At 53.2% G+C, this 27,425-nt stretch overlaps 11 protein-coding genes across 11 annotated transcripts; 6 read left to right on the top strand and 5 right to left on the bottom strand.

Moving 5' to 3' along the window:
- Window positions 1-77: 77 nt before the first annotated feature.
- Window positions 78-4,181, top strand: GLOTRDRAFT_124651 (uncharacterized protein; the record flags this gene model as incomplete). The annotated part of the gene is made up of 17 exons (XM_007863378.1): window positions 78-171; window positions 234-355; window positions 412-440; window positions 506-630; window positions 698-873; window positions 929-1,045; window positions 1,094-1,177; window positions 1,231-1,335; window positions 1,388-1,522; window positions 1,579-2,087; window positions 2,138-2,218; window positions 2,267-2,284; window positions 2,339-2,738; window positions 2,821-3,418; window positions 3,473-3,647; window positions 3,703-4,063; window positions 4,119-4,181. The coding sequence occupies 17 exons, from the start codon at window positions 78-80 to the stop codon at window positions 4,179-4,181; spliced, it is 3,192 nt and encodes a 1,063-aa protein (XP_007861569.1).
- A 267-nt stretch (window positions 4,182-4,448) lies between these two features.
- GLOTRDRAFT_30516 (uncharacterized protein) lies at window positions 4,449-5,405 on the bottom strand (the record flags this gene model as incomplete). The annotated part of the gene is made up of 7 exons (XM_007862013.1): window positions 4,449-4,518; window positions 4,574-4,719; window positions 4,787-5,011; window positions 5,061-5,106; window positions 5,164-5,244; window positions 5,305-5,327; window positions 5,385-5,405. The coding sequence occupies 7 exons, from the start codon at window positions 5,403-5,405 to the stop codon at window positions 4,449-4,451; spliced, it is 612 nt and encodes a 203-aa protein (XP_007860204.1).
- Window positions 5,406-5,639: 234 nt separating this feature from the next.
- On the top strand, window positions 5,640-6,787 carry GLOTRDRAFT_68950 (ATG16-domain-containing protein; the record flags this gene model as incomplete). Its single annotated transcript, XM_007863015.1, has 4 exons — window positions 5,640-5,730; window positions 5,801-5,924; window positions 5,981-6,239; window positions 6,289-6,787. The coding sequence occupies 4 exons, from the start codon at window positions 5,640-5,642 to the stop codon at window positions 6,637-6,639; spliced, it is 825 nt and encodes a 274-aa protein (XP_007861206.1). The 3' UTR covers window positions 6,640-6,787.
- A 292-nt stretch (window positions 6,788-7,079) lies between these two features.
- Window positions 7,080-10,544, top strand: GLOTRDRAFT_135505 (uncharacterized protein; the record flags this gene model as incomplete). Its single annotated transcript, XM_007863014.1, has 9 exons — window positions 7,080-7,363; window positions 7,413-7,648; window positions 7,699-7,771; window positions 7,828-7,982; window positions 8,035-8,247; window positions 8,304-8,883; window positions 8,938-9,175; window positions 9,231-10,160; window positions 10,265-10,544. The coding sequence occupies 6 exons, from the start codon at window positions 7,080-7,082 to the stop codon at window positions 8,372-8,374; spliced, it is 1,032 nt and encodes a 343-aa protein (XP_007861205.1). The 3' UTR covers window positions 8,375-8,883; window positions 8,938-9,175; window positions 9,231-10,160; window positions 10,265-10,544.
- GLOTRDRAFT_109200 (uncharacterized protein) lies at window positions 7,737-10,552 on the bottom strand. The gene is made up of 7 exons (XM_007863013.1): window positions 10,265-10,552; window positions 9,231-10,160; window positions 8,938-9,175; window positions 8,304-8,883; window positions 8,035-8,247; window positions 7,828-7,982; window positions 7,737-7,771 (listed from the first exon to the last, which is right to left on the bottom strand). Exons 1-4 carry the CDS (start codon window positions 10,310-10,312, stop codon window positions 8,816-8,818), a joined length of 1,284 nt encoding a protein of 427 aa, XP_007861204.1. The 5' UTR covers window positions 10,313-10,552; the 3' UTR covers window positions 7,737-7,771; window positions 7,828-7,982; window positions 8,035-8,247; window positions 8,304-8,815.
- Window positions 10,553-10,681: 129 nt separating this feature from the next.
- On the bottom strand, window positions 10,682-12,153 carry GLOTRDRAFT_68943 (uncharacterized protein). Its single transcript, XM_007863012.1, has 8 exons — window positions 12,058-12,153; window positions 11,901-12,004; window positions 11,773-11,850; window positions 11,413-11,721; window positions 11,340-11,351; window positions 11,252-11,282; window positions 11,168-11,199; window positions 10,682-11,072 (listed from the first exon to the last, which is right to left on the bottom strand). The coding sequence occupies exons 1-8, from the start codon at window positions 12,089-12,091 to the stop codon at window positions 10,851-10,853; spliced, it is 822 nt and encodes a 273-aa protein (XP_007861203.1). The 5' UTR covers window positions 12,092-12,153; the 3' UTR covers window positions 10,682-10,850.
- A 197-nt stretch (window positions 12,154-12,350) lies between these two features.
- GLOTRDRAFT_113412 (uncharacterized protein) lies at window positions 12,351-14,657 on the top strand (the record flags this gene model as incomplete). Its single annotated transcript, XM_007863011.1, has 12 exons — window positions 12,351-12,578; window positions 12,637-12,654; window positions 12,702-12,802; window positions 12,855-12,876; window positions 12,924-13,118; window positions 13,168-13,239; window positions 13,291-13,448; window positions 13,504-13,584; window positions 13,634-13,883; window positions 13,949-14,014; window positions 14,066-14,260; window positions 14,319-14,657. 12 exons carry the CDS (start codon window positions 12,351-12,353, stop codon window positions 14,655-14,657), a joined length of 1,725 nt encoding a protein of 574 aa, XP_007861202.1.
- A 45-nt stretch (window positions 14,658-14,702) lies between these two features.
- On the bottom strand, window positions 14,703-16,843 carry GLOTRDRAFT_53483 (6-phosphogluconate dehydrogenase). Its single transcript, XM_007862208.1, has 9 exons — window positions 16,767-16,843; window positions 16,683-16,716; window positions 16,519-16,621; window positions 16,044-16,460; window positions 15,721-15,987; window positions 15,391-15,665; window positions 15,253-15,337; window positions 15,052-15,197; window positions 14,703-14,992 (listed from the first exon to the last, which is right to left on the bottom strand). The coding sequence occupies exons 1-9, from the start codon at window positions 16,772-16,774 to the stop codon at window positions 14,858-14,860; spliced, it is 1,470 nt and encodes a 489-aa protein (XP_007860399.1). The 5' UTR covers window positions 16,775-16,843; the 3' UTR covers window positions 14,703-14,857.
- A 766-nt stretch (window positions 16,844-17,609) lies between these two features.
- GLOTRDRAFT_135500 (uncharacterized protein) lies at window positions 17,610-20,519 on the top strand. Its single transcript, XM_007863010.1, has 9 exons — window positions 17,610-17,746; window positions 17,804-18,017; window positions 18,071-18,185; window positions 18,240-18,378; window positions 18,435-19,099; window positions 19,151-19,350; window positions 19,412-19,560; window positions 19,617-19,683; window positions 19,748-20,519. Exons 1-9 carry the CDS (start codon window positions 17,683-17,685, stop codon window positions 20,334-20,336), a joined length of 2,202 nt encoding a protein of 733 aa, XP_007861201.1. The 5' UTR covers window positions 17,610-17,682; the 3' UTR covers window positions 20,337-20,519.
- A 228-nt stretch (window positions 20,520-20,747) lies between these two features.
- Window positions 20,748-24,713, top strand: GLOTRDRAFT_109195 (aconitate hydratase). The gene is made up of 21 exons (XM_007863009.1): window positions 20,748-21,077; window positions 21,144-21,152; window positions 21,207-21,309; window positions 21,362-21,501; window positions 21,563-21,573; window positions 21,625-21,741; window positions 21,799-21,881; window positions 21,932-21,992; window positions 22,049-22,239; window positions 22,294-22,452; window positions 22,510-22,563; window positions 22,616-22,744; window positions 22,804-22,837; window positions 22,901-22,922; window positions 22,976-23,378; window positions 23,436-23,487; window positions 23,537-23,544; window positions 23,593-23,788; window positions 23,843-23,898; window positions 23,951-24,512; window positions 24,565-24,713. The coding sequence occupies exons 1-20, from the start codon at window positions 20,755-20,757 to the stop codon at window positions 24,206-24,208; spliced, it is 2,409 nt and encodes an 802-aa protein (XP_007861200.1). The 5' UTR covers window positions 20,748-20,754; the 3' UTR covers window positions 24,209-24,512; window positions 24,565-24,713.
- On the bottom strand, window positions 24,300-27,425 carry GLOTRDRAFT_30591 (uncharacterized protein; the record flags this gene model as incomplete). The annotated part of the gene is made up of 11 exons (XM_007862015.1): window positions 24,300-24,512; window positions 24,565-24,783; window positions 24,835-25,186; window positions 25,240-25,361; window positions 25,413-25,502; window positions 25,549-25,694; window positions 25,750-25,841; window positions 25,900-26,386; window positions 26,433-26,688; window positions 26,743-27,309; window positions 27,369-27,425. Coding segments are annotated over 11 exons (2,601 nt in total), but the record flags the coding sequence as incomplete, so codon positions are not given.

Raw genomic sequence — 27,425 nt, 5'->3', positions numbered from 1 at the left:
GACGCGTCCGATCGCTTGCCACTTCCGATCACTTGCAATTTCGACGAGCATCCTGCACCCGGCGCAGACTGCCCACCATGCCGAGGAAAGGTAAGAACAAGCAGCGCGAGCCGTCCCCCGAAGTACAGTCGGATGGGGGCAGCGACGAGGAGGACGAGCTGTTCACCGTCGGTGCGTACTTCAGATATATATTCTCTATCCGCGCGCGGGCTAGACGGCTGGTGTGTGTACAGAGGTGATTACGAAGGCGCGCGTGGGCTTGCTTGGGGATACGCACGACGCGTCGTGGGTGAGTTCGTCGGTCGCGTTGATATTAGGTTATGCTGAAGCACGCGTGGAGGAGTACTTGGTCAAGGTGCGAGCCCCCCTCCACCCATCCTCGCGCCCATCCGCTGACAGCCTCCCTGCTAGTGGGCAGGATACCCCGAGGAAGACAGCACGTGAGCACGCTCTCCACTCCCCCGCCCGCGTCTCCTCTCCTGCCTTGTGCTTACACCTGCTGCAGATGGGAACCGGAAGAGAACCTGCAAGGCTGCGAGCGCCTGCTGAAGAGCTTCTGGGGCCACATCGGGCTCGACGACGAGGACTACCCCGTCGGGTACACCGTCTCCGCGACGAAGACGTGGATCAGTGGGTGCCTCCCGCTTCCGCTTCGGCGTGGTGAAAATGCGGCCTGTGGCTGATGGGCGTGGTGTAGATAAGGAGAAGGCGCTGTTCGCGAAGACGCTCGGCGCCGGGGAGGAGAAGGAGATGCGGAGGAAGGAGCGGGCGAGGGAGGAGGCGCGGAGGGCGAAGGCGGGGAGGAACGAGAAGGAGAGGAAGGGCGCCGAGGGCGGGGCGGCGAGTAAGAAGAAGGAGAGTCCGAAGAAACCTGTGAGGCCGCGCGGGGGTGTCTACTGAAGTGCGTGAGCTGATGAATAGGGTGCAGGGTCGGAAAGCTGCGAAGACGGAAACGGCGTCCCCGTTGTCTGAGCCGCCGAAGAAGAGCCAGGAGAGAGAAAAGGGAAAAGATAAAGGGAAGGCGAAGGCGAAACAGGCAGAGAGCGTGAGTTGCGTCACTTGTGTCTGGGTATCCTGCCTGACGCAATGATAGGATCCTGAGGATACACCCAGGCGGAAGAAAGCCAAGGACGATGTCAAAGGGAAGGGGAAAGTAAAGGCTGTGCTACCTGAAAGTGTACGTATCCCCCAAGTCCTCAGACACGAGTATACCAATGCGGGCGCGAGCAGGACGAGTCCGATTCGGACTCAGAGGACGACGTCCCGCTGGCCGCACCACCAACCAGGAAAGTGTCGACTGCGGTCAAGCGAAGAATCGCGTCGCCGGATAACGAGGTGAGCGCGGGCTCGAACTCGGTCAGGGTGGTGCTGAATGGTGTGACTGCAGACGCCTGAAGTGGTAGAAAAAACGGCCCCCGCCCCGGCCGCTGCAGTGCAAGAGGGTCCACAAACGAAGAGGCCCCGGATATCTATTGATACAAATGTGACGTCTGTGCCCGCCGCCGCTACGAGTGCCTCGCAGGTAAGGTTTCTTCGCCATCTTCCGGTTCAGGATCTGCGACTCTCCTCCTGCGTTAGACTACCCCGGCGCGGAAGTCCCGCTCGCCCTCCTCCGACCGGGACTCCCTGTTTTCAGAGGAAGAAACTCCCGCAAAAGCCCCGCCCAAGAAACCCGCAGCCCCCGTCCCCGCGCACCGCGCCCCACCAAAGGTCAAGCTCATCGACCTGCCCAGCCAGGGCGGCAGCGCGCTCGCGACGAAGCAGCGCATCCTGCACAGCGGCGCCGCGGCCTCCCCGACGGGCCCGCCCCCGCCCCTGCCGATTCCTGCCCAGCGCAGGGGCTCAGCGAACCTCGCGAAGCTGACGTTCAAGAAGACTGCCGGCGCCAATGCTAATGCCAATGCCAGGGGCGGGAGCGCGACGCCTACGCCGGCAGATTCCCCGGTGGTACCTGGTCCGGGCTGGGCGGCGTCGCCTCCTCAGGGCGGGCTCGCTGATTTCGTGCAGTCGCCCGTGTCTATGGAGCAGGCGTTCCCGTCTGTTGCCCCTTTGCAGACGGAGTCGTTCTTTACGCCTCCTGTACCAGGGTACGTCGCTGGTGGTTATTATGGGGTCCGAGTAATCTCGATTCTTGCAGGCCGTCTCGAGTCCCGGCTGGGCCTCCTCCTGCGTCGGCTCCGGAGGTTGATAGCTTCCTCGCGCAGATAATGCCGCCGGCGTGAGTCCTGCATTTTTGTTGGAGCATATCGTGCTGATGGTCTGTCAGACTGGCTGCACCTATGGAGTATGTGGTCACTGTACAGAAAGGGAGTCCATTCTAATGAGCTCGTCATGTTAGTGAGGATCGACCCATGCCGAGTCCGATAGCACCTCCACCGATTCCTATGAAGCCTGCGGCTTTTGGGAGGCAAGTCGTGTCCATTAACGTGCGACCGTGTCCTCAGCCTGATGTCTGCGCCAGGATCCCCAAGAAGTGGAAATGGTCCGGCGAGCTTCTCGTCGAGAAAGAACTCGACAAGGCTGAGCGGTTCTGCGAGGTCGCGCTGACGGACGCGACGGACCACCTGCCCGATGGTCTGCGCCTTAGCATCTGTTTCTCGTCCGTGGAGTCACTGCGGCTGAGGAGACTGCTGGACGTCGCGGACATTGACGGCCTGCTGTCCGCGTGCGCGAGGCCTCAGCAGATGGCGAAACTCGGGCCCCAGAGCGAGGCCGATACGCCGCCATTCCAGACTCTGGTGAGGTACATGCGGAAGAAACGAAAGGGAAGTTCTGATCATCATCTGGTCAAGCTGGAGATTGATCTGGCTCTCTCTGTAGATGTCGTATGCGCCTATCGTCGTAAACAATATCGAACTGGGCATACTGCTCGTATATCCCTCTGCTGAGTCTAAACTCGCCAACATGTTCAAGGTACCTGATGATTTACGAGACAATGTCTTCATGACCGCCGTTCTCATTCCTTGGCGACTCAATTCGACGAGATACGCAAAGTACAAGTGGCAATCGCGAGGAAGTCTGCCGGTGGACTCGCCAAAGGTTGCTGTGGAAGGCAGGATCCCTGGCGCGGTCCTCCAGGCTATCTCCCTTTTGCACTTCCCGCAATGGCTATATGACCACATGCGGATGCCAAACAGACCGTATTGCGTATGGAACACAAGTGACGGCACGCCAGCGGCCCCTGGCGTGGAGACTGCTGCTCTCCGAACGATCCTGAGACACTGCAATGCCCCCGACGCGGGCCACAAAGCCGACGTGCGCGTCGTCTTCGTCCACGTCGGGTCTTTGCGGACGCTCCACAAGCTCCCTGCTTTGGTAGAGCGGAGGTGTAAACGACCAGAGATACAGTTCGTCACTTACGGTACTCATGAAAGTGCCCCGATTAAGCGGTGGGGAGTGCGCGAGATCTTCCCTCTAGGTGCGTCTGCAGAAAGAACAGCGCAGGAGACGTTGTCGCTAATTACCGCTCTAGGTGGTATTGTCACTTTCACTCCGAGCTCCATAGTCGATACGCCGCTTGCCGTTTTCAAGTTGATCTCTCAAATCGCTGAGCACCCTTTGTGGCAATGTTATGTGACTCCAGCAGTGCTGGCTGCAGTCGTGCGAGAGGTGTACAAGGATCAGAGAAGTCCCAATCAGGCCCTCAGGTATGTATTTTCGAGGTATCCATGATATAAAACTAACCTCTGAGTTTGTTTGCAGGGGAGACGACCCCCTATATAGTCAGATTCTGACTTTCGTCGAAGAGGGCCAGTTATCCCTGATACAAGCACCTCCGCTGAATCGCAGTCTTACCCAAGGCAAAGATCCGATCAACGACTGGATTTCGCTCCAAACCGTGCTGATGCGGCTGAATAGCCAAGAACTCGGGGAAGAATGCATGAAGATCTTTCGAAGTGAATATGCCAATGTCCCCGAGGCTGAACTCGCTCCGGCTCTGTTACATAATATTTCGAAGGGGTTGGCATGGATGCAAGCTCAGCCAGCTTGCATGGACGAGTTCCGGCGGTTTGTAGTGATTACAGGGCCACAGGATAAGCATATCAACTGGGACAGAGACGGCGTATGTATCTCTGCTCTTGACTACGTGCATTCAAGGAATTGACTGTACCTACCAGTTTGAATGGCTTCCGGTAACGAGATTCGACTTCAAGGATGACTTTTTCCGCGACTCCAAGTAATGCCGGTGGTTCTTAGCGACATTCACGAACGCAGACCTTTACCTTAACGTACCGCTATTCTGTCGCTAACAGTAATGATCCGCGCCAATAAGATATGTATGTCACATTGCGGTGTACAGAAGCGACGGCAAAGCACTTAAGGACAAGGTATTATACTAGAAGAATGAGGGTAAAACAACAAAGAAGTCCATTCATAAGGGAGCCCGGAGGCGGGTTGGCATTAAGTCATCACAGAAATCGCAGATGCCGGATATCCAGGTCTGACAATCAGCAATTGCAGCCATAACTCTGCGAGCTCTCCGAGTCGATTCTGATAGGGTCGGGATAATCCATGAGGCTGCGGGGCAGAGTTGCAGTCACATCGTAAGGCAAGGGGAAAGCGGTGAACGTACATTTGCTCCTCGGCCTCCTGCTGTAATGCGTTCTTAGCCACCGTCTGGAAGGCTTGCTCGACGTTGATGGCCTCCTTCGCGGACGTCTCGAAATATGGGATGTTTCCTTTCGATTGGCACCAAGTCATCGCGCGCTTCTGAGTTACCTGAGATCGGATACGAATGAGCCCAGGAGTACACGAACTATTCCCATGCGTGAGTACGGCCACTCACCTGCCGCTTGTTCTCCTCCACATCAATCTTGTTGCCCAGCACGACGAAAGGGAAGTTCTCCGGATCGTGAGGGCTGGCCTGGATGAGGAATTCATCGCGCCAGCTGTCAAGGGTCTCAAATGACTTTGCGCTGTTGACGTCATAGACCAGCACACAGCAGTCCGCGCCGCGATAGAAGGCGACACCCAATGATTGGAAACGCTCCTGACCCGCAGTGTCCCACAGCTGCGAGGCGTAAACGATTGACATACGGAAATAGGGTCAGCCAGCTTACCTGCATTGTCACAAGACGGTCATCCACCATCACCTCCTTCGTCAAGCTAGATATATGGCAAAGTCATTAGGCAGTCTGGCGGTAGCAACGCAGAACGACGCACAAGTCGGCGCCAATAGTAGCCTTGTACTGGTTGCTGAACCTCTTGTTTACATATTGGTTCATGAGCGACGTCTTTCCGACACTGAAGGGTATGGCGTAATAAAGTCAACAGCATGCTGGATTCCCTGTGCTATGCACGAACCCGCTATCACCAAGAATGATAACCTGGTACGCTCATGTCAGTGCCCTTGATTATTCCGAACAACAGCCAGACATATCCACCTTCAGTAATACCCGACCCATGGTGATATACAGAAGTAAGCAGCTATGGCCGTCTAAAGGGGAGACCGTTCGGTGGATATGGAGGACTGCGTATGCACAGCGTGACGGAGAGCGCTCGGGTGGCGGTACCGACTTGGACACGCCCGTCGCGGCGGCTTCGCGGATGATTCGAGCTCCGTCTAAATCGACCTTCACTGCCAAATCCACTGACCACACTGGATTCGCCTTGCTCGGGTCGCCTGAACTCGCGTGATAATGGCCGAACCGGCATGGCAAGAGCTACTAAGGCTTCGTCTGGTCGAGAGGAATGCGAAGGAGTCAGCATTTGCGTCCATCATTGAGCAGTGTATGTGAATCCGATCCACGTGTTTCCTAAGGTGCCAAAGGCTGAATGCATCGATGAATCTTTGGGAAAGATCGAAGATTGGCTCAGCAGACGAAGCTGCTAAAGGAACGGAACAACTCTTTGCTGAGGGCAGTCAAGACAGTGGGGTCAAGTGCGAGCAGTTCTACTTTGAATGTTGTAGGTGCAGGCGATTCGTGAGTCATTTCCCAGGGCAAGTATCTAAGCACGGCAAACTGAAGAGATGTACCAGCGATGGGGTCAAGTCAGCCTATATTGCATCGCTGGAATCTCAAATATCATCTCTGAGAGATGAATTGGCTACTGTGTACAAGACACAGGGGCAGAATGCCCAACGCCTCTTGGCCATGACCGAGACACTGCGGGAGAAGGAGGAGCTGGCAAGATTGGATTCTGAGAACCTGAGAAAAGCACGAGAAGAGGTAGCGGTGCTGCGAAAGAAGGTCGATCAGCACAACGAGTTGATGGCGGAGAAGGACCGGACAGCTCAGGTGCGTTCATCCGCGTGAACGAAGGCTGCCAGTATTCAGTCCATCTCAGGTTCTCATGGACGAGATCAACACCCTGCAACTGGAGCTCAGTCAGATAGAGGAGCGAAATCAAATACTGACAAAGGACAATGCTAAGCTGCTGCAGCGATGGCTCGATGCTAAACAGGCTGAAGCAAACAAGCTCAACGAAGCGAACGAGTTCTATGAGGACATGCGTTCACGACATCAGGCGGTCCTCAACTGGAGGGACGGTTCGCAGAGCGATGCAGACGCGCAGTCAGTGTCGCAAGGGTCGGTGTCGGGAAAAGCGGAGGGGCTGGACAACGGGATATCGGCGGGGACGAGGGATGGGATGCAGTCTCTAGCGGAGAAGGGCGCGAGTCGGACACCGAATGGCTAATGGTCGATGAGTGATTCTGTTTGCTTTTGTAGATATGTGCTTTCCAACCTGCTTTCGCATACCCTTCTCGCTACGCATATACCTCGGTCTGGCACCTGCTGTCTAGTGGAATATTTACAACGAATCTAATAAATCATTTGTATAGCATTACAGTTTGCTGGCGTATAACTCCGAGCAGCTGTCAGCCTGCTCCCATTGGCTGAATATGCGACCGACCCGTTCTTGAACACCTTCCTTAAATGGAAGCGTCATAACCCGATACGTTCTGCTGCAATCGACAGAAGGCACTGCACGTGACTCAGACACGTCCCAAGCGTCAAGGTCGAAGAACACCCCGCCCGGCCTATAAAAGCCTGAACAACGTTCGTGTCGCTCCCCAACCATCTCTCTCCCTCCCCCCATTACCAGCTCCACCGCAGCCTATCCTCATATATATTGATATGCGTACATCCGCTATTGCCCTCGGCCTGGTTGCCGCTGCCCTCAGTCCTACCTTAGTGTCGTGTGCCCCTTTCCCAGCCGACGGAGGCTCTGCTGCTACTTCCTCTGGCGGAAATGCTAGCGGGGGCTCTGTCAATGGCCCCGCTAATGGATCCGGGCTAGGGACCGGCCTCGGGCTGATCAATATGTTCTCCAACAAGGCTGGCAACGGCGGGACAGCCAACTCCGGCAACGCCATGGGCGGGTCTGGGGGCACCTTTTCACCTGCTTCTGCCCCTGTTGCGTATGTATATTTTCTCCATATCTAGCGTATACTCACAGCATATGTTCAGAGCATACAAAGCACCTGCAGCCAAACCTAACACTAAACGTCCCAAGCCATCTTCAGAGCCGAAGCCGGCTGCGGCTCCAGAATTTCAGCCCCCCACAGCTGAAGTAGGGTCTGAACCTGCTATGACAATGCACGCTGGGGACAACGCCAACGCCGGCGCAGCTACTTCGGGTGAAGGAGGCCAAGTGTCCGGAGGATCGATCAATAATCCGGGCGGTGCCCTAAATGTCTTCGGCAGTAAGTGACGCATAGTATGCTCTAATGCGATATTTACAAGGATCCTGTAGACGAGGCCGGTAACGGCGGTTCTGGAGCTTCTGGGAATGCCGTAGGAGGCAATATGAAGAGAGCAGGTTCAGGGTAACGGATACAGCTTTGTTTCTGCGGACACCAGACTTACATATAGACTTTTCTAGAGGTTGGAATCTGCCGTTCTTGCGACCGGGGCAGAAGAAACGAACCAACGGTGGTCCTGCAAGCTCCCAGCAGGGCGGCAATGCATCAGGGGGTTCTGTTAATGGTGGAGATGACCGGGGCCTCGCCGCTTTGAATATTCTCAATATTGGCTCAAGTGAGTGTCAGTGCAACATGCAGAGCCTTAGACTACTCACTAGTCCTTTCAGACAATGCAGGTGACGGTGGTCTCGCTAAATCTGGTGACTCTTTGGGCGGTATCGGTGGACACGTCCCAGAGAGACTTACCAACCCAGGTCGTCCGAGTATTACCAAGGCGAAATCAGTTGCCGGATCTGGAGGGCAGGCCGTCGCGGGTGAAGGGGGGATGGCGCCCGGAGGTTCGGTTAATACACCTCAGGGCCTGATCAACCTGTGGTCTAGTGAGTATAGGCCGAGCTAACCGGTCGAGAGGATAACTAACCGTGCATGAAACTAGACAACGCTGGCGACGGTGGGGATGGGCGCAGCGGGTTTGCTAACGGAGGTGCCGGAGGTGTTGCGCTTTGAGAGATGGTTTCAACACATCTAGTCGACACAGTCTATACCCCTCAGTCTTTGTATCCTTAGTTCAGCCAAACGGTGTCAACATCTTTCCGTCATTTATTTGATATATCATCAGATGAATATTTCAGAACGGGGCGATTTACAGTGATTCGGAGGAGTGAATTTGATTCTTATAAACAGAACATGCTCGTGCACGAGACCCAAAATGTAATATGTTAGAAGAGGGGAGAAAGACACTTATTTCATCTGATAAAGAGCAGATAATAAGAAACGAAGTGCACAGGGGATCAGAGATAAAACTTGCATAGAAACACTGTGATTGGAAGTGTACGGTGGCAATAAGCACGAGCGAGGATAATTGGTAGATTGAAAGAAAACTATAAGCGAACTTATCTGCGCAAGCCGATCTACAGAGCAGGAGCATATGTTACAACCTTTAACCGATTAAGCACCGCCCTGTCCTCCAGGGGCAGCGCCGGCCTGTCCAGCCGCAGCCTGTTGGCCATAGTAGCCTGAAGATAGACAATCAATCACAGGATCACAAGAAGTCTGGATACTCGACATACCTCCCCAATAATTGCCGTAGTAGGAGTTCATATCGGCACCAGCAGGCCACTGTCCCTGTGCCCCTGCCGCAGCGGCTCCGGTAGCATCCGTCGGCGATTGCGCACCTGTCAGGGCCATCGCTGCACCCGCTGCGCCAGCTTGAGGTGTGGGCATACCCGGGGTAGCGCCCCCAGCGGCACCAAATCCGCTGTATCCGTATTGGCCGTACGTGTTCGGCTGGGGCATACCATACATGGGCTATCAGACGTAATTATGTTAGTGAAACCACGGAGCAAGATTATTGCAAACTGACCATGCTGCCATAGGGGCTGGCGCTGGCAACAGGGCTCAAAGGAGCACCGGCTCCCCCATCCGCCCTGTCCTTGCCCCAACTGCATTTGATTGGGCGACCATGCACCATCTGTCCCTGCAATTGCACGATAGCCATCGCGGCGTGCTCGTGCGTATCGAGCTTCACGAAGGCGAATCCGCGATCGGCCTGCATCCGGATCTCCTGCAGATAACCAATCGACTGAAAGAGGGGGATCAAATCCGCCTGGGTGGTGTAGGGCACCAGATTGCCGACATAGACGGTCGAGTTGTATTGGGGCGTCTGCGACACGACAGACTCGTACGTGAGCGGGCCACCCTGGAAGTTGATGGGTGCCGGAGCTCCACCTCCAGTAACACTAGCAGGGCGACCAGCCGGGGGCGCGCCCTGAGTCTTCTGGTTTGCCCAGTTAACCCGGATAGCGCGGGATCCGAGCCATTCGCCATTCATGGTGGCGATCGCCTGCTCCGCGTCAGTCTTGTCGCGGAAAGCCAGGAAACCATAACCACGAGACTTCCCAGAGTTCATATCCCACATCACACGGGCATCTGAAAGGGTACCGAAGGCGGAGAAGGCCTTGGCGAGGACATCGTCGTTGACTTCGGGGGACAGATCGCCGACGAAGACGTGATAGTGGTTGGAGGTATCCTCCTTGTTCTGGTTGCCCTGGTAAGCCCAGTTGACACGGATTTCCGTGTCGAAGATTTTGCGTCCGTTGAGGGTCTGCAGGGCCGTCTCCGCCGCACGCATATCCATGTACTCGACGAATCCGTAGTTGAGACCGCCATGCTGGTAGTTGCGATCAGGGATGATTTTGACGTGCTGAACCGGGCCCGCGACGGCGAAAATTTCGGTGAGCATATACTCGGTCACCCGAGGACTCAGATTGCCGACGTAAAGGTGAGCGCGCCTCTGGTCACGACCGCCGAAGCCCCCGCCGAAGTTCAATAGAAGAACGAGTAATAGTCAATTTGTCGAGGAAACACGTCAAGAAACGTGGAGATATAGACACTTACGGGTGCCTCAGCTGCTCCCATCCCCATTCCACCAGACATATCCATCATGATTTTAAACAGAGATAACTGAAATCGTCAGACCGTATATCGTGTATGCGACTGGGCGCGGGGACGTCGGGCGATATAGACAGCGATTACAATAGGAAACCGATATCTGCAGAGAGCAAGGGAGACTGAACGGAAAGAAAAACAAGTCCGACAGAGGATAGAGACGAGAGGAATGAGACAGAGATAGACAGGAAACGGAGAAAGAGGAAAACAGACAGAAATTCACCAGCACCAGTTGACCTGCTCAACGTTGAGAACAGCCCGCGCACTCTGCAATCTTCTCCTTTTGCCCGGCAATCGCCGAGCCGCGCCACTGCTCATCCGGAGCCGTGCCGAACGTTCAGACATGCGAGCAGGTCGGGCGACACTGGCAGTGGTAAGTTGGGGGTTCGTAAATTAGAGAGACCTAGTGGTTTATATACACCGTGCTACACAACACGAGCGGGGAGATACAATGGGATTAACTACCCGCTCCACGTGAAGAACCCGCGTCCCTTACTCAAAGCTGATCATCCGACAGTGTACGTACACCTCAGCGTCATTTGTCGGTCGGGACGTTCAGCAGCACGTTCCCTCCGCCGCTCGGTATGTAAGTGACATTGCGGTTGCTGGCTAGCGACTGGGCGATTGCCTTGCTGGCTTCGATTTTTCGGAAGGTGACGAAGGCCTCCCCTGCCTTGTCCAAAGCTCGCTGGATAGTTGCTGCGGCCTGGGCTTCACCCTCGGCTCGAATCACAGCAGCTTGCCGCTCTTGCTCCGCCTGCAGATATATTGCCATCAGACTGATGAATTGGGAGAGAATGCCTTCCCGAGAAAGGAACGAGGAAAGGAGCCGAGTGGCGATACGGAACTAACCTTTTCCACAATGAACCTCGCACGCTCAGCATCTAAAGAGACGCGGTCAGTATATCGCAACATACAGTGACATGGACAGCGTACCTTGCTGTGCAATCTGCTTCGCTTCGACAGCCTGCGGTAGTAACTCAGTAAGACTGGTTCATTACTAGTATTATCGTCATGGACGAACCTGGGTGAATTCCTGCGGACCCAGAACATGTAAGTGTGGAATAGATGGACTATGACAAGATCAAAGCACTCGCCTTCCCGAACGTCAAATGTGTTATGGATACATCCTCCAGCTGAATGTTGAATTCCCCGGCACGCTGTAGTAAATCAGCCCGTATCCGTGACGAGACGACTTCACGCTGCGTAATGAGCTCGGCAGCATCGAATTGCGCAACAATGCTCTTCAAGACTTCATTTCCAATGGATGGAAGAACCCTCTCGTCATAATCCAGACCAAGGCTTTGATAGATGCGGGGCAGGTGCTCCTTGTCCGGTCTTGACAGGACACGGAGAGTAATAGAGACCATTTGCAAGTCCTTTGAGCCAGTAGTGGTGGAGATATTCTGCAGGTACCCTTGAATGAACGAACAAGCAGCATACATGGACCAACGTACCCGTGGCTTGATGCGGCAGTCATACAGGATGGCTCTCTGAAGCCAAGGAACCAGGAAATGAGTGCCCTCCGGTCTTGCCTATGTTCCATCAGTAATATGCACATAGAGACTTGATAGGGCCGACAGACCTTGTCCGACACACCCTGGAACCGATCGAACATAACCGCCTGGTAGCCACCGGGCACATCGTAGATACTGGCGTTCAGAATGGTGGCGCCTACAATTGTAGGCACTGCGGCAGATTGTCAGTGGAGTTGAACGGCTCCATATAGACTTAATACTGACGTATCAAACGATTGAGGAACTGAACGGTGGCCATGGCAGACGCTGAAGTTAGCCTGAGACTCTACCTGCGTGCGCGAGACTCAGAGTAGGCCGAGCCAGATGACGAAAATGGCCGGGGACGCGTTAGACGCCGGACTTCCGGCAGTAAAATCATGGTAAATTCATAGACACTGCTTGTGGCTTGCCTTCACCTGCGATGTGCGGCATCTTGTTCTCCGTCGCCGACCAATCCAGGGATAAACCAGAAAACACATCTGAATTTGACAATCTTCTGTCAAAGTTGCAAGTTGCGAATGCTTGCCGTGGTCCGTTCATGTCAACATCTTCAGAAGCAAATTGTGATCAGGCCCGCAGGACCGGACGCTCAAAAGGGCATTCAACTCGTGCATTCATCTGACGATGGCTCTGGGAACCTGAGGCTGTCATTCTTTTCGTCCGAACTGCGACTTCGCGGCGAGGAGCCCGTAGTCCAACCTCACTATGCCGGGCCTGGTTCGGATGTACTATGTTTTAATGGAGAAGTCTGTACGCTATATCCTCCAACTATGAATCTGATCTCAATATATATCGGAACACAAGATATTTGAAGGAGTGAATGTAAGTGTGCAGGGGATTTATTCGCTCTGACACTCATTACTGGCAAGATTAAACCTCACGAGAACGACGGGAGCAGATTATACGAGATGCTCCAAGCCTGTGAGACACTCGAGCAAGTAAGGAATTGCATTGGTAGCATTGAGGGACCGTAAGCGCGTTTCGTCAGTTTCGCTTTCCCGTCCAACAATTGGGTATTCCAGTTATGCGTTTGTTTTCTATCAAGTATGCTTGGATTTCGGACATCTGCTCAGCACTGACCTCAATGCAAGCACGCGTCGTGTCGTGTATTCTTTGCTCGTGATCCCTTGGGACGACGGTCGTTACTCATCCATCGACTAAACGAAAGGAATCCGCATTTCCTGCTGACTTCTGTTTCAATTGGCCCACACCCTATGTACCAGGTCGAGGAACTGGATACCACGACTATATCATTCCTTGAATTGCGAGAATTTAACGGAGTGGAAGTAAGGATTCCGATAGCTCGTCGAAGATCGACTGATGAACCATTCTAAGTTCACTGCACAGTTTGCGTCAGCTTTGAAGGCCATCCCAAGGCTGCCAGAAGGCCGCTCGACATGCCAATACGTAATGTCATCTTTCTCTGCCGGATTGTGATAATTCTAATCACAAACGTAGGCGAGTGCATCTCCACTCAATCGCATTTTCCCGGATAATCCTCCCAGGTTGCAATCCCTCGACGTCATACCCGACTTCCTGTTAACAACTGTCGACGACCTGATCTCTCAGCTGGAGAAGAGTGTTCGATTGCGAGTGCAAAATATTCCTCGAATACAGTGCGCACTCTCTTCAATCGTACACTGATGTCAGGCTGAAACCGATCGCTTGCAGCCATGACAAGGGTCCAGCTAGCGTGGCTGTTCTTTTCAGCGGTGGTATTGACTGCACTATGATAGCATTCCTGGCGGACAGGTTCGGGTTCACTTCGGTGGCCTGGCGCAAATTGCTGACGTTTCTCCAGATATGTGCCGTCGGAGGAGCCCATAGACCTCCTCAACGTCGCGTTCGAGAATCCAAGGAAGATTGGCGCCGCATCAAAGAAACGGGGAAAGAGAACTAATGTGGACAGAGACGAAGATGGCACCACAACATCCCCGGATACCTCTTGGCTAGTTCCAGACCGTGCTGCGGGTTTGGAGGAGACGCAGGAATTAAGGAAACTTTGTCCTACTCGCAGATGGAACTTCGTTGAAATCAACGTGACATATCAGGTCAGTTGGATCAAGGATCTCTCTGATACAAGGACATCTCGTACATACATTTTTCGATGAAGTAGGAATATCAAGCCGCGCGGGAAACTGTAGAAGCACTAATGTTCCCCAGCCGAACGGTTATGGATCTGGCGAGTGCATCCCACGTTAACGTCAAAGCAGAGTGTTGAAGTATTGTGCAGAGCCTAGCAATGGCCCTGTACTTTGCATCCAGAGGGCAAGGCCAAGTTCGGAGTCATCCTACTGCCATTCCCGAACCATACACCAGTCCCGCACGGGTTCTCCTCAATGGGCTCGGTGCTGACGAACTATTCGGAGGATACGCACGGCATCGCACGACATTCAACGACGGTGGATGGGGTTCGGTCCTAGACGAGGTGAGCTGCTTTCATGCTCTACGTCGCCTCAAATCTCGTCATCTCATCCTCGCGGCAGTTGCAGCTGGAAATTGACCGTATACCAACCAGAAATCTGGGAAGAGATGATCGCGTCATCTCATCGCACGGCAAGGAGACACGCCATCCATTCCTCTCCCTATCGTTCCTAAATTTCGTTGCACAACTGCCGGTGCACCATAAAATGGATCCTCGTCTTGACACCGGTGTAGGAGACAAGATGTTGCTACGGCTGGCTGTGCGTAAGCTCGGCTTGATAGAAGCCAGTTCGCGGAAGAAACGAGCTATGCAATTTGGTAGCCATTCCGCAAGGATGGAAGGCGGCGAGAATGACCGCAGGGGAGATCTGCTTCTTTCTGGCCTATCCCAACAAAGCTGATTTGACCGGGGACTAGCATCACTCTTCCAGACAGCCACCATCATAGACGAGTGTACAGTTCATATATTATTCGTAATCCTACCTCACAAGGAATTTTGTACAACACGCCATTCCGCAACGCAGGAATACAGCTGTGAATTCTATTGGAACATGCTTTCTTTATGATTCTTCTACGAAGGCCTCCCACAAGATGACACGATTTAAGCAATATAGCTGCTGGCGGAGACATTGCCGCCACGGCCAGTCCAGTTGATGTGGATGTCCTCACCAGCCTTGAGCTTGGCATTCTCCTTGCCGGGCAGGACCCGGAAGGTGTGGGCACCGAAGTAGTCACGCTGTACGGGATACAGATGGTCAGACTCAAACGGGAACGAGGCACACGTAGGGCACGCACTTGAGCCTGGAGGAGGTTGGCAGGAACGATTTCACTGCGGTAGCCGTCGAAGAAAGCCAGAGCAGTGCTGAAGGCAGGTGTGGGAATACCCCACAGGACGGCCTGCGCAATAATGCGCCTCCACCCGGGCTGTGCCTTGTGGACGGCTTCAAACGAAGCGTCAGTACGCATAGGCGAACAAGACAGTACCGTAGTACGCACCCTTGTTGAAGAAGTCGTCGAAGAGCAGGGATTCCAAGTCAGGCGTCTTGGTGTATGCGTTGGTGATGTCACCCAAGAAAACGGACTAGCCAGAAAGCCATGAGCATTAATATATTTCATCCAGAAAAAATGGCATACCTTGATGATGCAGCCACCACGCCACATACGGGCGATGCCAGCGTAGTTCAGGTTCCACTTGAGCTCCTTAGCGGTCTCCCTCATGAGCATGAAACCCTGAGTGTACGAGATGATCTTGGAGGCATAGAGGGCCTGCTCGAGATCATCGATGAACTGCTGCTTGTCGCCTCGGAAGGTCTCCTTCTGAGGGCCAGCGATAACCTTCGACGCCCGGATACGCTCGGCCTTGAGCGAGGACAAGCAACGGGCGAACACGGCCTCGCCGATAAGGGTGACTAAAAGGCAGAGTGAGAATACTGAAGGGTTTGGAGTCTGCTCTTCTCGTCGTACCTGGCATGCCGGCGTCCAAAGCGTTGATGGCAGTCCATTTACCAGTCCCTTTCTGACCAGCCTGGTCAAGGATCTTGGTGACGAGGGGCTCGCCGTCGTCATCCTTGAACTTCAGGATGTTGGCAGTGATGTCAATCAAGAAGGAGTCGAGGACACCCTTGTTCCACTTGAAGAATATATCCGCGATCTCGTCCTCGCTCAAACCGAGCCCGCGCTTCAGGATGTCATATGCCTCGGAGATCAGTTGCATGTCACCGTACTCGATACCTGAGGTATTCCGGGTCAAGATCCACAATCCGGATGGCTATATGCTGCGGCCTTACCGTTGTGGACCATCTTCACGTAGTGACCAGCACCGGTCTCGCCGACCCAATCACAGCAAGGCTCGCCATTGACCTGAGCAGCTGCCTTCTGGAAGATCTCCTTAATGTGGGGCCAGGCGGCAGGAGAACCACCGGGCATGAGCGAGGGACCATAACGAGCGCCCTCCTCACCGCCGGAAACACCAGAGCCGACGAAGAGCAGACCCTTGGACTCAAGCTCCTTGGTCCGGCGGATGGAGTCGGGGAAGTGAGAGTTACCACCATCGATGATGATGTCGCCCTTTTCGAGGTGGGGTTCCAGCTGTTTGATGAAGTCGTCAACAGCGGGTCCGGCCTTGACGAGGAGGATGATCTTGCGAGGTCTCTTCAGCTTAGCGCAGAGCTCCTCGATAGAGTGAGCGCCCTGGACGTTGGTACCTGCGGGCCCGATTAATGCTACCGCTACCCAATTTCCAAATCTGTACTACACACTAACCCTTGGCTTCGTTTTGAAGGAAGTGGTCGACCTTGCTCGTTGTCCGGTTGTAGCAGACAACGTTGAAGCCTTTGTCGTTCATGTTGAGGATCAAGTTTTGACCCTGCAACGCGTCGATTAGATAGATTTCTTTGGAGACGCAATCAGTAATCGCGTCTACTTACCATGACGGCCAAGCCGATGAGACCAATATCTCCGCTGAGAAGCCATTAGTCCTCTAGTCACCGTAGACAACGTTGCGCACGTACGTAGCCATGTCTGCAGTGATTTGGGTGAGGTGAGGTGGGCGAGGACGATGGTGGTAGGATTAAGAGGAGGTGATGCTTGTGTGATGTCGATGCGATTGCTGAGAAATGCGATCTCGGCCCGGATGACCCACAGCGCCGGCGTATTAGATAAGCAGGCCGGAACCTCTCCGTGCATCTCCGGGCGTCGCTAGACCGGCGAATGGCTCTCACTCCCTTGCCCAAATCCGAGCACTGTTTCCCTAGCACTGGCCCAACACTGGCTGGCGAACGTTCCATCGCACGCTGGCATGTAGTCAGCGCGCGCGCAGTGTGTAAAATCCGTATTGGACCGTCTTTGATTATCCCTAGACTTGACTGTTTCTCAGTCACTAGGTCCGGATTTGTAGTAGACATTGTAAGCACAAAGACGTAGTTGCCGTGTAAAGTTGTAGACCGGAGAAGCATTCGTCAGCAGCGCCTGGTGAACAAGGCGGGCTATCTTCAGACCATCCAAGAGTTCCTCCTCGACGCGACGCGGCCGTATTGACGCGTCTCAGCCTGAAGAAGACCGTCCGATCCAAGTCCGATCACTCCATATCCGGCGATGCTGTCAATCCCATGGAGGTCCTCAGCTCAGCGGCTTGAAGGGTGCACACCGAGCCCTCAATCAACTGGCCGGTGTAGCACTCCCTTGATTCGAACCTCGAACGCAATAGTCATCTCACGGTTGGTTCCACCAAGCCACATCTTACAGCAGGCACTGCCTGACCGCCACTGACACTCCCTCGTATCTCTCTGGACTTGTCTCATACTGTCTGATCTCTACTACGAATTCTCTCGTTAACGCAACCAAATGCAACCTCTGGACCCCACCAATTCTGCTGTCGGCACAGGGGTTACGATTGCCTCCCACTCCCATCCGTTCGCGGTTCATAGCATGAGCCATGGTCCCGTCATTCAGGAGGGATGGGTTCTGAAGAAGCGGCGAAAGCGGATGCAAGGTGTGTAAGGCTGTATAATCACACCTTGGATCCCGACAAGATTCATTCCGCGGAAAGGCTTTGCGCGCCGATACTTCGTGCTATACCAGTCCGGGCTGCTATGTTACTCTTTTGAACCTGGAAAGCCCATACGAGATCAGATCCCGTTACACACCGCTGCTATCTCCAGCACCCCGGGAAGGAAGGACATCACCATCGACTCCAGTAGGGCTACGTTCCATATCAAGTGCTTGACCACTGAGGACTTCACGAAATGGATGACTGCGTTCAGGCGAGCAAGTTCTGGCTAGTGCACGTCTTCAGTCGAGTTTACCTACGTTACAGGAAGTTCATATCGACCGACGACCGAACCGTCGGCAGAAGGTCCTCCGTCGCTAGGAATCTTCCGTTCCTAGGATACATTACCAAAGCTGGAGTTGTCGCTGAGGAAATGGGCACTGTAAGCGAGTTTCCATCTTTCGGGGCGTCGGTATGTTAAGTCCTTCTCGGGAAGACGATCGAGGAGTTAGAGGATGCCTTCTTCGCCTGGAGTCAGGAGCACTCAACTAGACGTCGGCCAAGTTCGTCCAGAGGGAAGGGTGATCAGACGAAACAAAACCACTCGAAGGACATGTTCGGACTGTTCAAGAAATGTGCGCATATTTCTACCTTAATTTATACGCACCCACTTACTCCGCCTGCGTTATAGCTAACCATCACCATGACTCCCCATCTGAAAACGAAATTTCACCGTCCTCGTCGGGCCAGTCCACGCACTCCCCGGAGCAGCGGATCCAAGCGGCGATAATAACCCTGAAGTCTCAACATACGACCCTCGTCAAGTCCATCTCCTCGCTCACCAACACTTCCGAGGGACCCAGCACAGCCACTCTACGCTCATCTCCCCTCCCTTCCACCCGCGAGGAAGACGCGGGCGAAGCAGCGCCTACCCCGACGCGGAGCGGTGCTCGCACACCTTGGACTGGGAGCGTGAAGCGAGCGAGCATAGCGGATACTGCGAGCGACGGAACCGGTAGCGTATGGTTTGACGCACCCGAGGCGGAGACTGAAGGTGCCGAGGAATACATCGTGGAGCATGATTCGACGCCGCTGGATGAGAACGGAGGGGGCAGCAAGATGTCCAGTACGACGAGCCAGACGAGTAGTAGTGTGCAGGACACGGAGGACGATGAGAGCGAGACGGATTCCGAAGATGAGGTAGATGCTGCGGAGTGGGCTAGTGCCGCGCATGGTATGAATGGAGAGGCTGAGACGACCGGGTCTAAGGAGATTGTGCGGAGGACGCAGCTTCCATCGCCTCCTGTTGGTGACGAAGGGAGCTTATTTGCGGTACTGAAGAAGAATGTTGGCAAGGTTCGTCTACTTCACACCAAAACATGTACCATGAGAGTGACACCGGTTCAGGACCTATCTAGCGTTGCACTTCCGGTAACCTTCAATGAACCGCTGACGCTCCTCCAGAGAGCAGCAGAGGAGATGGAGTATTACGATCTTCTTCGGCAAGCTGCGGAATCTTCAGATCCGGTCGAACGGATGTGCTTTGTCGCAGCCTTTGCTGTGTCCGGCTACGCTCATACGAGATACAGGACCGGTCGGAAAGGTTTGTAAGTCGGACCGCGCATCCCACTACTGTATCTTCCATGCTAAAGCTGAATCTCGGGATAGCAATCCTATGCTTGCCGAGACGTTCGAGGATTCTCGTATGAAGTTCATTGCGGAGAAGGTCTCCCACCAGCCTGTTGTCATGGCCTATCATGCTGAGGGCGCTACGTGGCGATTAGACGCGACGTCCGCCGGGAAAACGAAGTTCTGGGGTATGTGGAAATGTCTATCGTCGCAGGGGCTCGATTCATAGCTGTCTTGTTCCCAGGCAAAAGCCTCGAGATTATCCCGCTGGGAACCACTCATGTGCAAATTGGGGAGGATCATTTTCAATGGTGGGAAGCTCTTCGGACTATTCACAGATTGCGGTGCATCATTTCTCACTCTAAATATACACAGGAACAAGCCTTCGTCTTTCATGCGCAACCTGATGATGGGAACGAAGTATCTAGAGCATTGCGGTAAAATGGTGGTTGAAAACACAAGGACCAAAGCAAAATGCGTGCTTGAGTTCAAGGAAGCCGGATACTGGGGCACTTCCAATCAAGTTGCGGGCACCGTGTTCTCGCCAGATGGGAAAGCAGAGACGCACCTTGAAGGCAAATGGGACGACAGCATAGTACAGAAGATGGACGCGTCGCACCTGCGTATACTGTGGAGGATAGCCCCGTTCCCCAAGAATGCTCCAGAGTATTACGGCTTCACGTACTTTGGAATTACCCTCAACGAGATTACACCGGACTTGGAGGGGAAGCTCCCGCCTACCGACTCTCGTTTTCGAACGGACGTTAGGGCGCTTGAGGAAGGGAACATGGAGAGAGCAGAGGCTGAGAAGCTGCGGATTGAGGAGAGACAAAGAGAGAGACGGAGGGCGGGTAAGGAACGAAGGCCGAGATGGTTTAAACAGGTGGGCGATGAGTGGGTTTATGCAGGTGGATATTGGGAAGAACGCTCGCGAGGATGGAAGGACGTTGATCCCCTTTGGTGATGAGCATCTCCAGACTATGCATCTCGGAATCACTGGCGTTGGATTACCTTATGCTATCTCGTAATTTCTACTTATTCCGCTTAATACCCTTCGTTGTGCCGCTCCTTAGACCCCCCACTTACTTTCCGCTACTATATGACACTCTTTCAGCGAGTCGTGTAATGCCAGCAATGTTGACACGCTAGATATCAGTTAGCTTTAACCGGCCGGCACCCTCTGGACTGAGGACTCGAGGAGAGTTCAATTGCCAGGACGCGTCGCGGTCATGTGACAATGCAGAATTTGGAGATGATCGACTTGGTAACCAATCAGAAGTATCCGTATTGACGAGGAATAGCTTTCGGCCGATCGCAAGTTTTGCTGCTTGGGCCGTGCTAGGGGCTGTTTGACGCCGCCGTGCTCTTGCTTGCCATTCGCTATGTCGGCTGCGACAGCGCCCAGCTTGCTTCGTAAATGCCCCAGGTCCTTGCGCCCTCGATGTCGCCGCTTTCTTGCTACTCATACTACCGTCATGGAGAAGGACTGCTCGTCTATCACTCCTCCGTACTCTTTGCTACTTGAGAAGCTCGACCGAGTACGAGAGTTGCTTGGGAACCGTCCCTTGACTTTGGCCGAGAAGATACTTTACAGCCATCTACATGACCCGGAGCGAAGTCTTGGTGACGGCAAGAAACTGGTCCGCGGAGAGACTTATCTGCAGCTTAGTCCTGAGAGAGTGGCCATGCAAGATGCTTCCGCTCAGTGAGCATCTCGTAACATCTAACCTATCGCTGTCACGATGACTGAATGCAAACGAATTCTTGTTAGGATGGCATTGTGAGGGCATGTAGTTCATCTCCGAGTCCTTCATCTTACATGTATTTATGGTAGATTGCAATTCATGAGCGCTGGTCTTCCTAGATGCGCTGTCCCTACCAGCATACATTGTGACCATTTGATACAGGCTAATGTCGGGGCCGAGCCCGATCTGCGGGTAAGTGATGTGGTTTGAGTGCACAAGGCTGCTGTGTAATATGGCCCACTAGCATTCAATAGAATCCAACAAAGAAGTGTTCGATTTCCTGGAGAGTGCATCTCGAAAGTATGGTATTGAATTTTGGAGACCCGGGTCCGGTATCATCCATCAGATCGTCCTTGAGAACTATGCTGCTCCCGGCCTACTCATGTCTGTCCTCGCAACGTTTTGTATGATATACTCACCGAACATTCGTCGGCTTACTTGACAGGCTGGGAACTGGTGAGTTTCTATTCTGTTCTATGCCATAGCCACTGGGTTAACGCGTCGTAGACTCGCATACACCCAATGCCGGTGGACTTGGGTTACTTGCTATCGGTGTGGGTGGAGCCGACGCCGTGGATGCCATGACAGGCACGCCATGGGAATTGAAAGCACCGCAGATCGTTGGTACGCTATGAGATCCGACGGAGGGCGCGTTCGTAGTGGCTTACTCTGCATCTTCAGGTATACATCTGACTGGGCAACTCAACGGATGGGCAACGCCCAAGGACCTTATCCTGCACCTAGCTGGAAAGTTGACAGTCAAAGTAGGTGAATCTCTCGCAATCGCAGCCGCTTGGCTTCATGCTGCAGACAGGGAGGAACTGGACGCATCTTGGAGTACTTCGGACCGGGTGTATTCAATCAATCTTGCACCGGTAAACAAATCAGTCTATTTCGTCCTTTCTGTGACCATCCTCATTGACGTATTTAGGCTTGGCAACTGTCTCAAACATGGGAGCGGAAGTCGGCGCTACAACGTCTACTTTCCCCTATACCCCGAACATGCGGGCGTACTTGCACGCGACCGGCCGTGCACCCGTAGCCCATGCTGCGGATGAGGCGGCTGCGAAAGGCTTCCTGAGAGCCGATGAAGGTGCTGAATACGACGAGGTCATCGAAATAGTAAGCACTGGCTCTTCTTACGTGCCCCGCCCCGCGCTGACTCGTTGACTTTAGAATCTCTCGGAATTGGAACCTACTGTCAATGGACCGTTCACTCCCGACCTGGCTACACCTCTCTCACGCTTCGGATCATTCGTCAAGGAACAAGGGTGGAAAGACGAACTCTCGGCTGCTCTGATTGGCTCATGCACTAACAGTTCATACGAGGACATGGTATGTATCTTCTTTCCACTGCCTTCGACAGGTGGCCATTTTAACCTAGATGTGTAGACCAGTGTCGCAGATCTTGCACGGCAGGCTAAGTCCGCTGGATTGAAGACGAAGGTAAGCAAGGGAGCGAGGCGATCGAGACAGCAAGTTCTCACCGCCAATGTAGGTTCCGTTCCTATGTACTCCCGGGTCCGAGCAGATACGAGCAACCATGGAGCGTGATCAAGTGACTGATGTGTTGCAAGACGTTGGCGCAACCGTTCTGGCCAATGCTTGCGGCCCCTGCATCGGACAGGCAAGTTGCCTAATACGATATACTCGTCGAGGCATCTGATCTCACGTTATCGCCTTCAGTGGAAGCGGGAAGACAAGAAGGGCGAGGAAAACGGTTCGTAGCTTCACAACATTCTTTCTTCGTCATGGGCGGGGTACTGACTTACGGGGCCGCCAGCTATCTTGACTTCATTCAACAGGTATATTCCTCCTAGCATAGTTGCATGGCCATCTAATCATCTTCCCGCTGCAGAAACTTCAAGTCTCGCAACGACGGTAACCGGCTCACAATGAATTTCCTGGCGTCCCCGACGGTCGTCACCGCGATGTCTTTCTCTGGAAAGCTCTCCTTCAATCCCATGACCGACTCGATTCCGCTTCCTTCTGGAGGAGAATTCAGGTTTTCCCCACCTTCCGGACAAGACCTCCCTTCGGCAGGTTTCGCTCCAGGCGACACATCGTTCTATCCCAAGCCAATGCCGGAGCCAGTCCCGGAAACAGAGGTCATCATCCGGCCAGATTCGCAGCGATTGGAATATTTGCAGCCGTTCCCGAGCCATTTTGGTGAAGGGAACCCCAGGGGATTGGAGTTGCCCAGTCTGAAGGTTCTTATGAGGGTTAGGGGCAAATGTACTACCGACCATATATCGGCTGCGGTATGCCATCAATGCTATCAGTAGTGGCCCATCATTAACTCGCGTTATCACGTTCAGGGTCCGTGGTTGAAGTACAAAGGCCATTTAACGAACATCTCTGAGAATTTATGTACGTAGAACTGTAACGGCTGAGAGGATATATGCTAACGGTTCACCAGTGATCACTGTGTGTACGATGCATCTTCATGCACTGCCTATGCTCATTGTATGACAGGCGGTAAATGACGAAGGCGGCGAGGTCAATATTGCCTTTGACCATGACCACGATCCATCTCAGAGCGAGATCGACACAATACCCGGTGTGGCAAAACGTTTCAAGGCTCGCAAGCAACCGTGGGCTCTCGTCGTTGATGAGAATTACGGCGAAGGTAGCGCTCGAGAACACGCTGCTCTCCAACCCAGGTTTTATGGTAAGTATTGCTCATTCTCCAGCTATAAGCCCTACCGAAGACGAGCATCCCTAGGCTGTGCCGCCATCATCGCAAGGTCATTCGCTCGTATCCACGAGACCAACTTGAAAGTAAGTGAGAATTGTGCACTAGTGTTATATTATTTGACAATCTGTCTTGCAGAAACAAGGCGTCCTTCCTCTGTGGTTTGTCAACAAGGCTGACTACTCAAAAATCGGTGCCGGTGACGTTGTAGAGACTCTCGATTTAGCCGATTTATTCCAGGGTGTTCAGAGAGAGACAGTCACTATCAAGGTGACGAAGCGTAATGGGGAGACTTACATGATTCCTACCAGACACACTATGTCTGCTGACCAGCTCAGATGGCTACGAGCCGGCTCTGCTCTCAACTACATCCGGTCTCAAATCAAAAGTAATTAGGATAGAGCTTAGAAGTATCTAATATGCGATCTACTGTAGCGGTATTATATACTTTTCATGAATTGAGCATCAACAAGACGGACATCGTGATTCATCCTGGTTTCATGTCATTTGCTAAAGCCCTTCCCAAGGTGGCCAAGTCGGCTGAAGTCATAGCATTCTTTCCACTCTTCAGACATGCTAAAGCCTCTTTAGCAACCGCAAAGGCGAAATCCGGCATTCCAGCTAACTTCGCAACCTTGAGGCCATGACTATCACGGTTGATACCTGGCCTCAAGCGATGCGAGTATGCGAAGTGTCCATCCTGGGGCCGACGTCAATACTGTCTCGGGAGCTAACTAACGAAGCAAACACACCTCTGTCTCGTCCACGTCCGTGCAAAAGAATGCAACATCATAGAAAACGTCATGCCCTCCATGACCATCGTGATAACCGAGCATATCGGCTAATTCATGGAAATGGGTGGCGAATAAAGCTCTGCATCGGTTCTGTGAATACAAATGACAGATTGCGCCGAACGCGATGGCCAGTCCGTCTTTGACGGTCGTCCCTCTGCCCACTTCGTCCATAATCACCTGCAGCAGAACTCAGTGATAAATCGGCAATGACAGCAGGAGTAAACTGACCAAACTCTTGGAGGTGGCTCGGCGCAGTATATCAGAAGCCTCCAGCATCTCTACCATGAAGGTGCTGCGATCCCGGAACAGATCATCTTTGGCACCCACCCTTGAGAAGAGTTTATCGACTATCCCTATCTTGGCAGAGTCGGCAGGTACAAACGACCCAGTTTGGGCCAGGATCGTGATGAGGGCAGTCTGACGAAGCAGCGTGGACTTCCCCGCCATATTGGGTCCTGTGATGATCTGTAACCGGGAGTTTTGGTCAATCAGCACGGTATTCGGTGTGAAAACGCGTCCTGAAGCAAGCAGTCCCAGTTCCACCGTCGGATGACGACCATTGACGACACTATACGTGTTGCTACGAGATGAATGTCAGTCATGCGCAATGGTATATGGTCGACGACCACCTACTCTTCAGTTACTGTCGGTCTCACGAAATTGAGTTCGCTAGCGAGTGTAGCGAAGCCAAGAGTAACATCCAGTTCGTCGATGACACGGGCATTCCTCCGCAAGGCCGTCGAACATGAAATGACCTATTGGCACTGTCCATTATGCTCGTGGTGTGCAGCCACCAAGACACTAACCTCGTTACGCAATGTCTCTACAGCCTCCTTTTCTGCAAGCTGGAGCGATATTGTTGTCTCGACTATCTCAGCACCGAGGAGTGACCATTCCTACAACGAATGAGTATAATCAAATCAGACTGCGAAGATAGGCTACCTGAAGGAAGAACGTTCTTGTGGTTCCGCTTTCAGACATGGGTACGAAGCGGGGCGAGTCTTTAATGCTACCTTGCTCTCGTTTGCGAGCCAGATGTACATGCATGCCGTGTCCTGGCGATGACCTCAGGGTTAACGAAGGGGCGTCTAGAATCGTTATTATTCAGATCCGACTGCTACTGTTGACCTGGAAGTAAAATACCATAGGTTCGTCGAAGTCGCTCCTCCAGTTCGTCCTTGAGTTTCAGTAGTTCTCGAAGTTTGCTGTGCAGAGCTCGGATAGAATCTGAATACCTAATATACGCTCAATATAAGCTCCCATGAATGTAGAAAACCAAAGTGAGATACCTACTCTGGGTGGATATTCCACTTACTCATGGTGCCGTATCTGAACGCGGCGAATGCATTCAGCGAGATCTCGTCTCCGCCAGGGTCTTCAACTGCACCACTGCTCTCTCCCGGCTCGCGAGATGTTGCCTGGGAAGTAAGTAGAGCGCCATTGATGCGGTCGGCCAGATGCTGGAGGTTATGTAATCTAGATACGAGAAGGTCGACGCTGGTCCAACCCTCTATACTGATGGAAGCATGCTCGGCCTCTTCCATCTGTTTCTCCAAGTCAAGCCGATTTGTGATTGAAGTCCATGTGGATATGGTCGAGCTTATACTAGATAGATCATGGGCGTCGCCACGACCAGACAAGAATTTCTGGACTAGACGGGTGGTGTCCTCTAAGCCGTTTAATGTCATAGTAAGGTCCTCCCGCAGGCTTGGCTTGCTATCGAAGAATGCGACAAGAGACTGCCGGGCATTAATTTCCGTTAGAGACGTGCTAGGGGAGCCTAGAACAGTCAGCTTGGACATTGACGAGGATCCAACGGTCCTCACATAGCCACCTCGCTAGGAGACGAGTACCACCGCTGGTGACCGTACGTTTGACGATACTCATCAGGCTGCCAGTGGTGCCTCCTTCGCGCATCCCTTCACGTATCTCCAGCGCCTTGATGGTATGAGCATCGATCTGCATCCGACTCTCGGCACTATCTCTGTTTGGTCGATGAAGAGAAGGCATGTGCTCCAGGAGGTTTGCCTGCATGTATGCAGTCAACAAGGCGATAGCAAGACCTTCATGTGCAGAAGGGCTCTGTCCGCGTAATTGCGACTCAGAGGGGGTCACACTGTCAGAATCCGCAACGACTGAATCTCCTGGCGGTCCGATATCCACGTGTTGTGCAGGCAGTTCGACTTCAATGTGGGAGACAAGGTAGCCTTCTTCAGTCAAGGTTTTTCGAACAGGATGTTCGGCAGCTACGCTTGAGTGCAAGACAACCTCCCGAGGACCAATACGAGCGAGGTCATCACGTAGCATATCAGAAGTGGACGCATTGGTGAAGAACTCGCCAGTGGAGACGTCTATCCAAGCCAAGCCGAGTTCCCCAGATGGGTGGTGGCAGTCAGAAATACCGATAGCCAAGAGATAGTTGTTTTCATAAGGGTTTAAGAAGGGCTCATCGATCAGTGTACCAGGAGTCACGACACGAGTAACGCGTCTATCAAAGCCCCCTTTCGCGCCCAAAAGAGGGGTGCGATGGAATTCTTCACATAAAGCGACGAATCGCTTGTTTTGTTGAACTAAGATCTTCAAATATTTGTCGAGATGCATCAGAGGAAAGCCGCACATGAGCACTCTTTTGCCTCCCCAATTTCTCGTCGTCAACTTGATATTCAACAGCCGTGCTAACTCCGCGGCTTGCTCGAAATATGACTGAAAGATGATACTCCTGATACAGACGAGAAAGATGCATTCGTGTGAGCCAGACGTACCTCGTAGAATTGACCTACTCGCGTTAGCAGTATACAGTGAGGAAATTTCGCAAGGTT

Source organism: Gloeophyllum trabeum (assembly GCF_000344685.1).
Source record: "Gloeophyllum trabeum ATCC 11539 unplaced genomic scaffold GLOTRscaffold_00001, whole genome shotgun sequence".
NCBI lineage: Eukaryota > Fungi > Basidiomycota > Agaricomycetes > Gloeophyllales > Gloeophyllaceae > Gloeophyllum > Gloeophyllum trabeum.
This window is presented reverse-complemented; position numbering and strand designations above follow the sequence as displayed.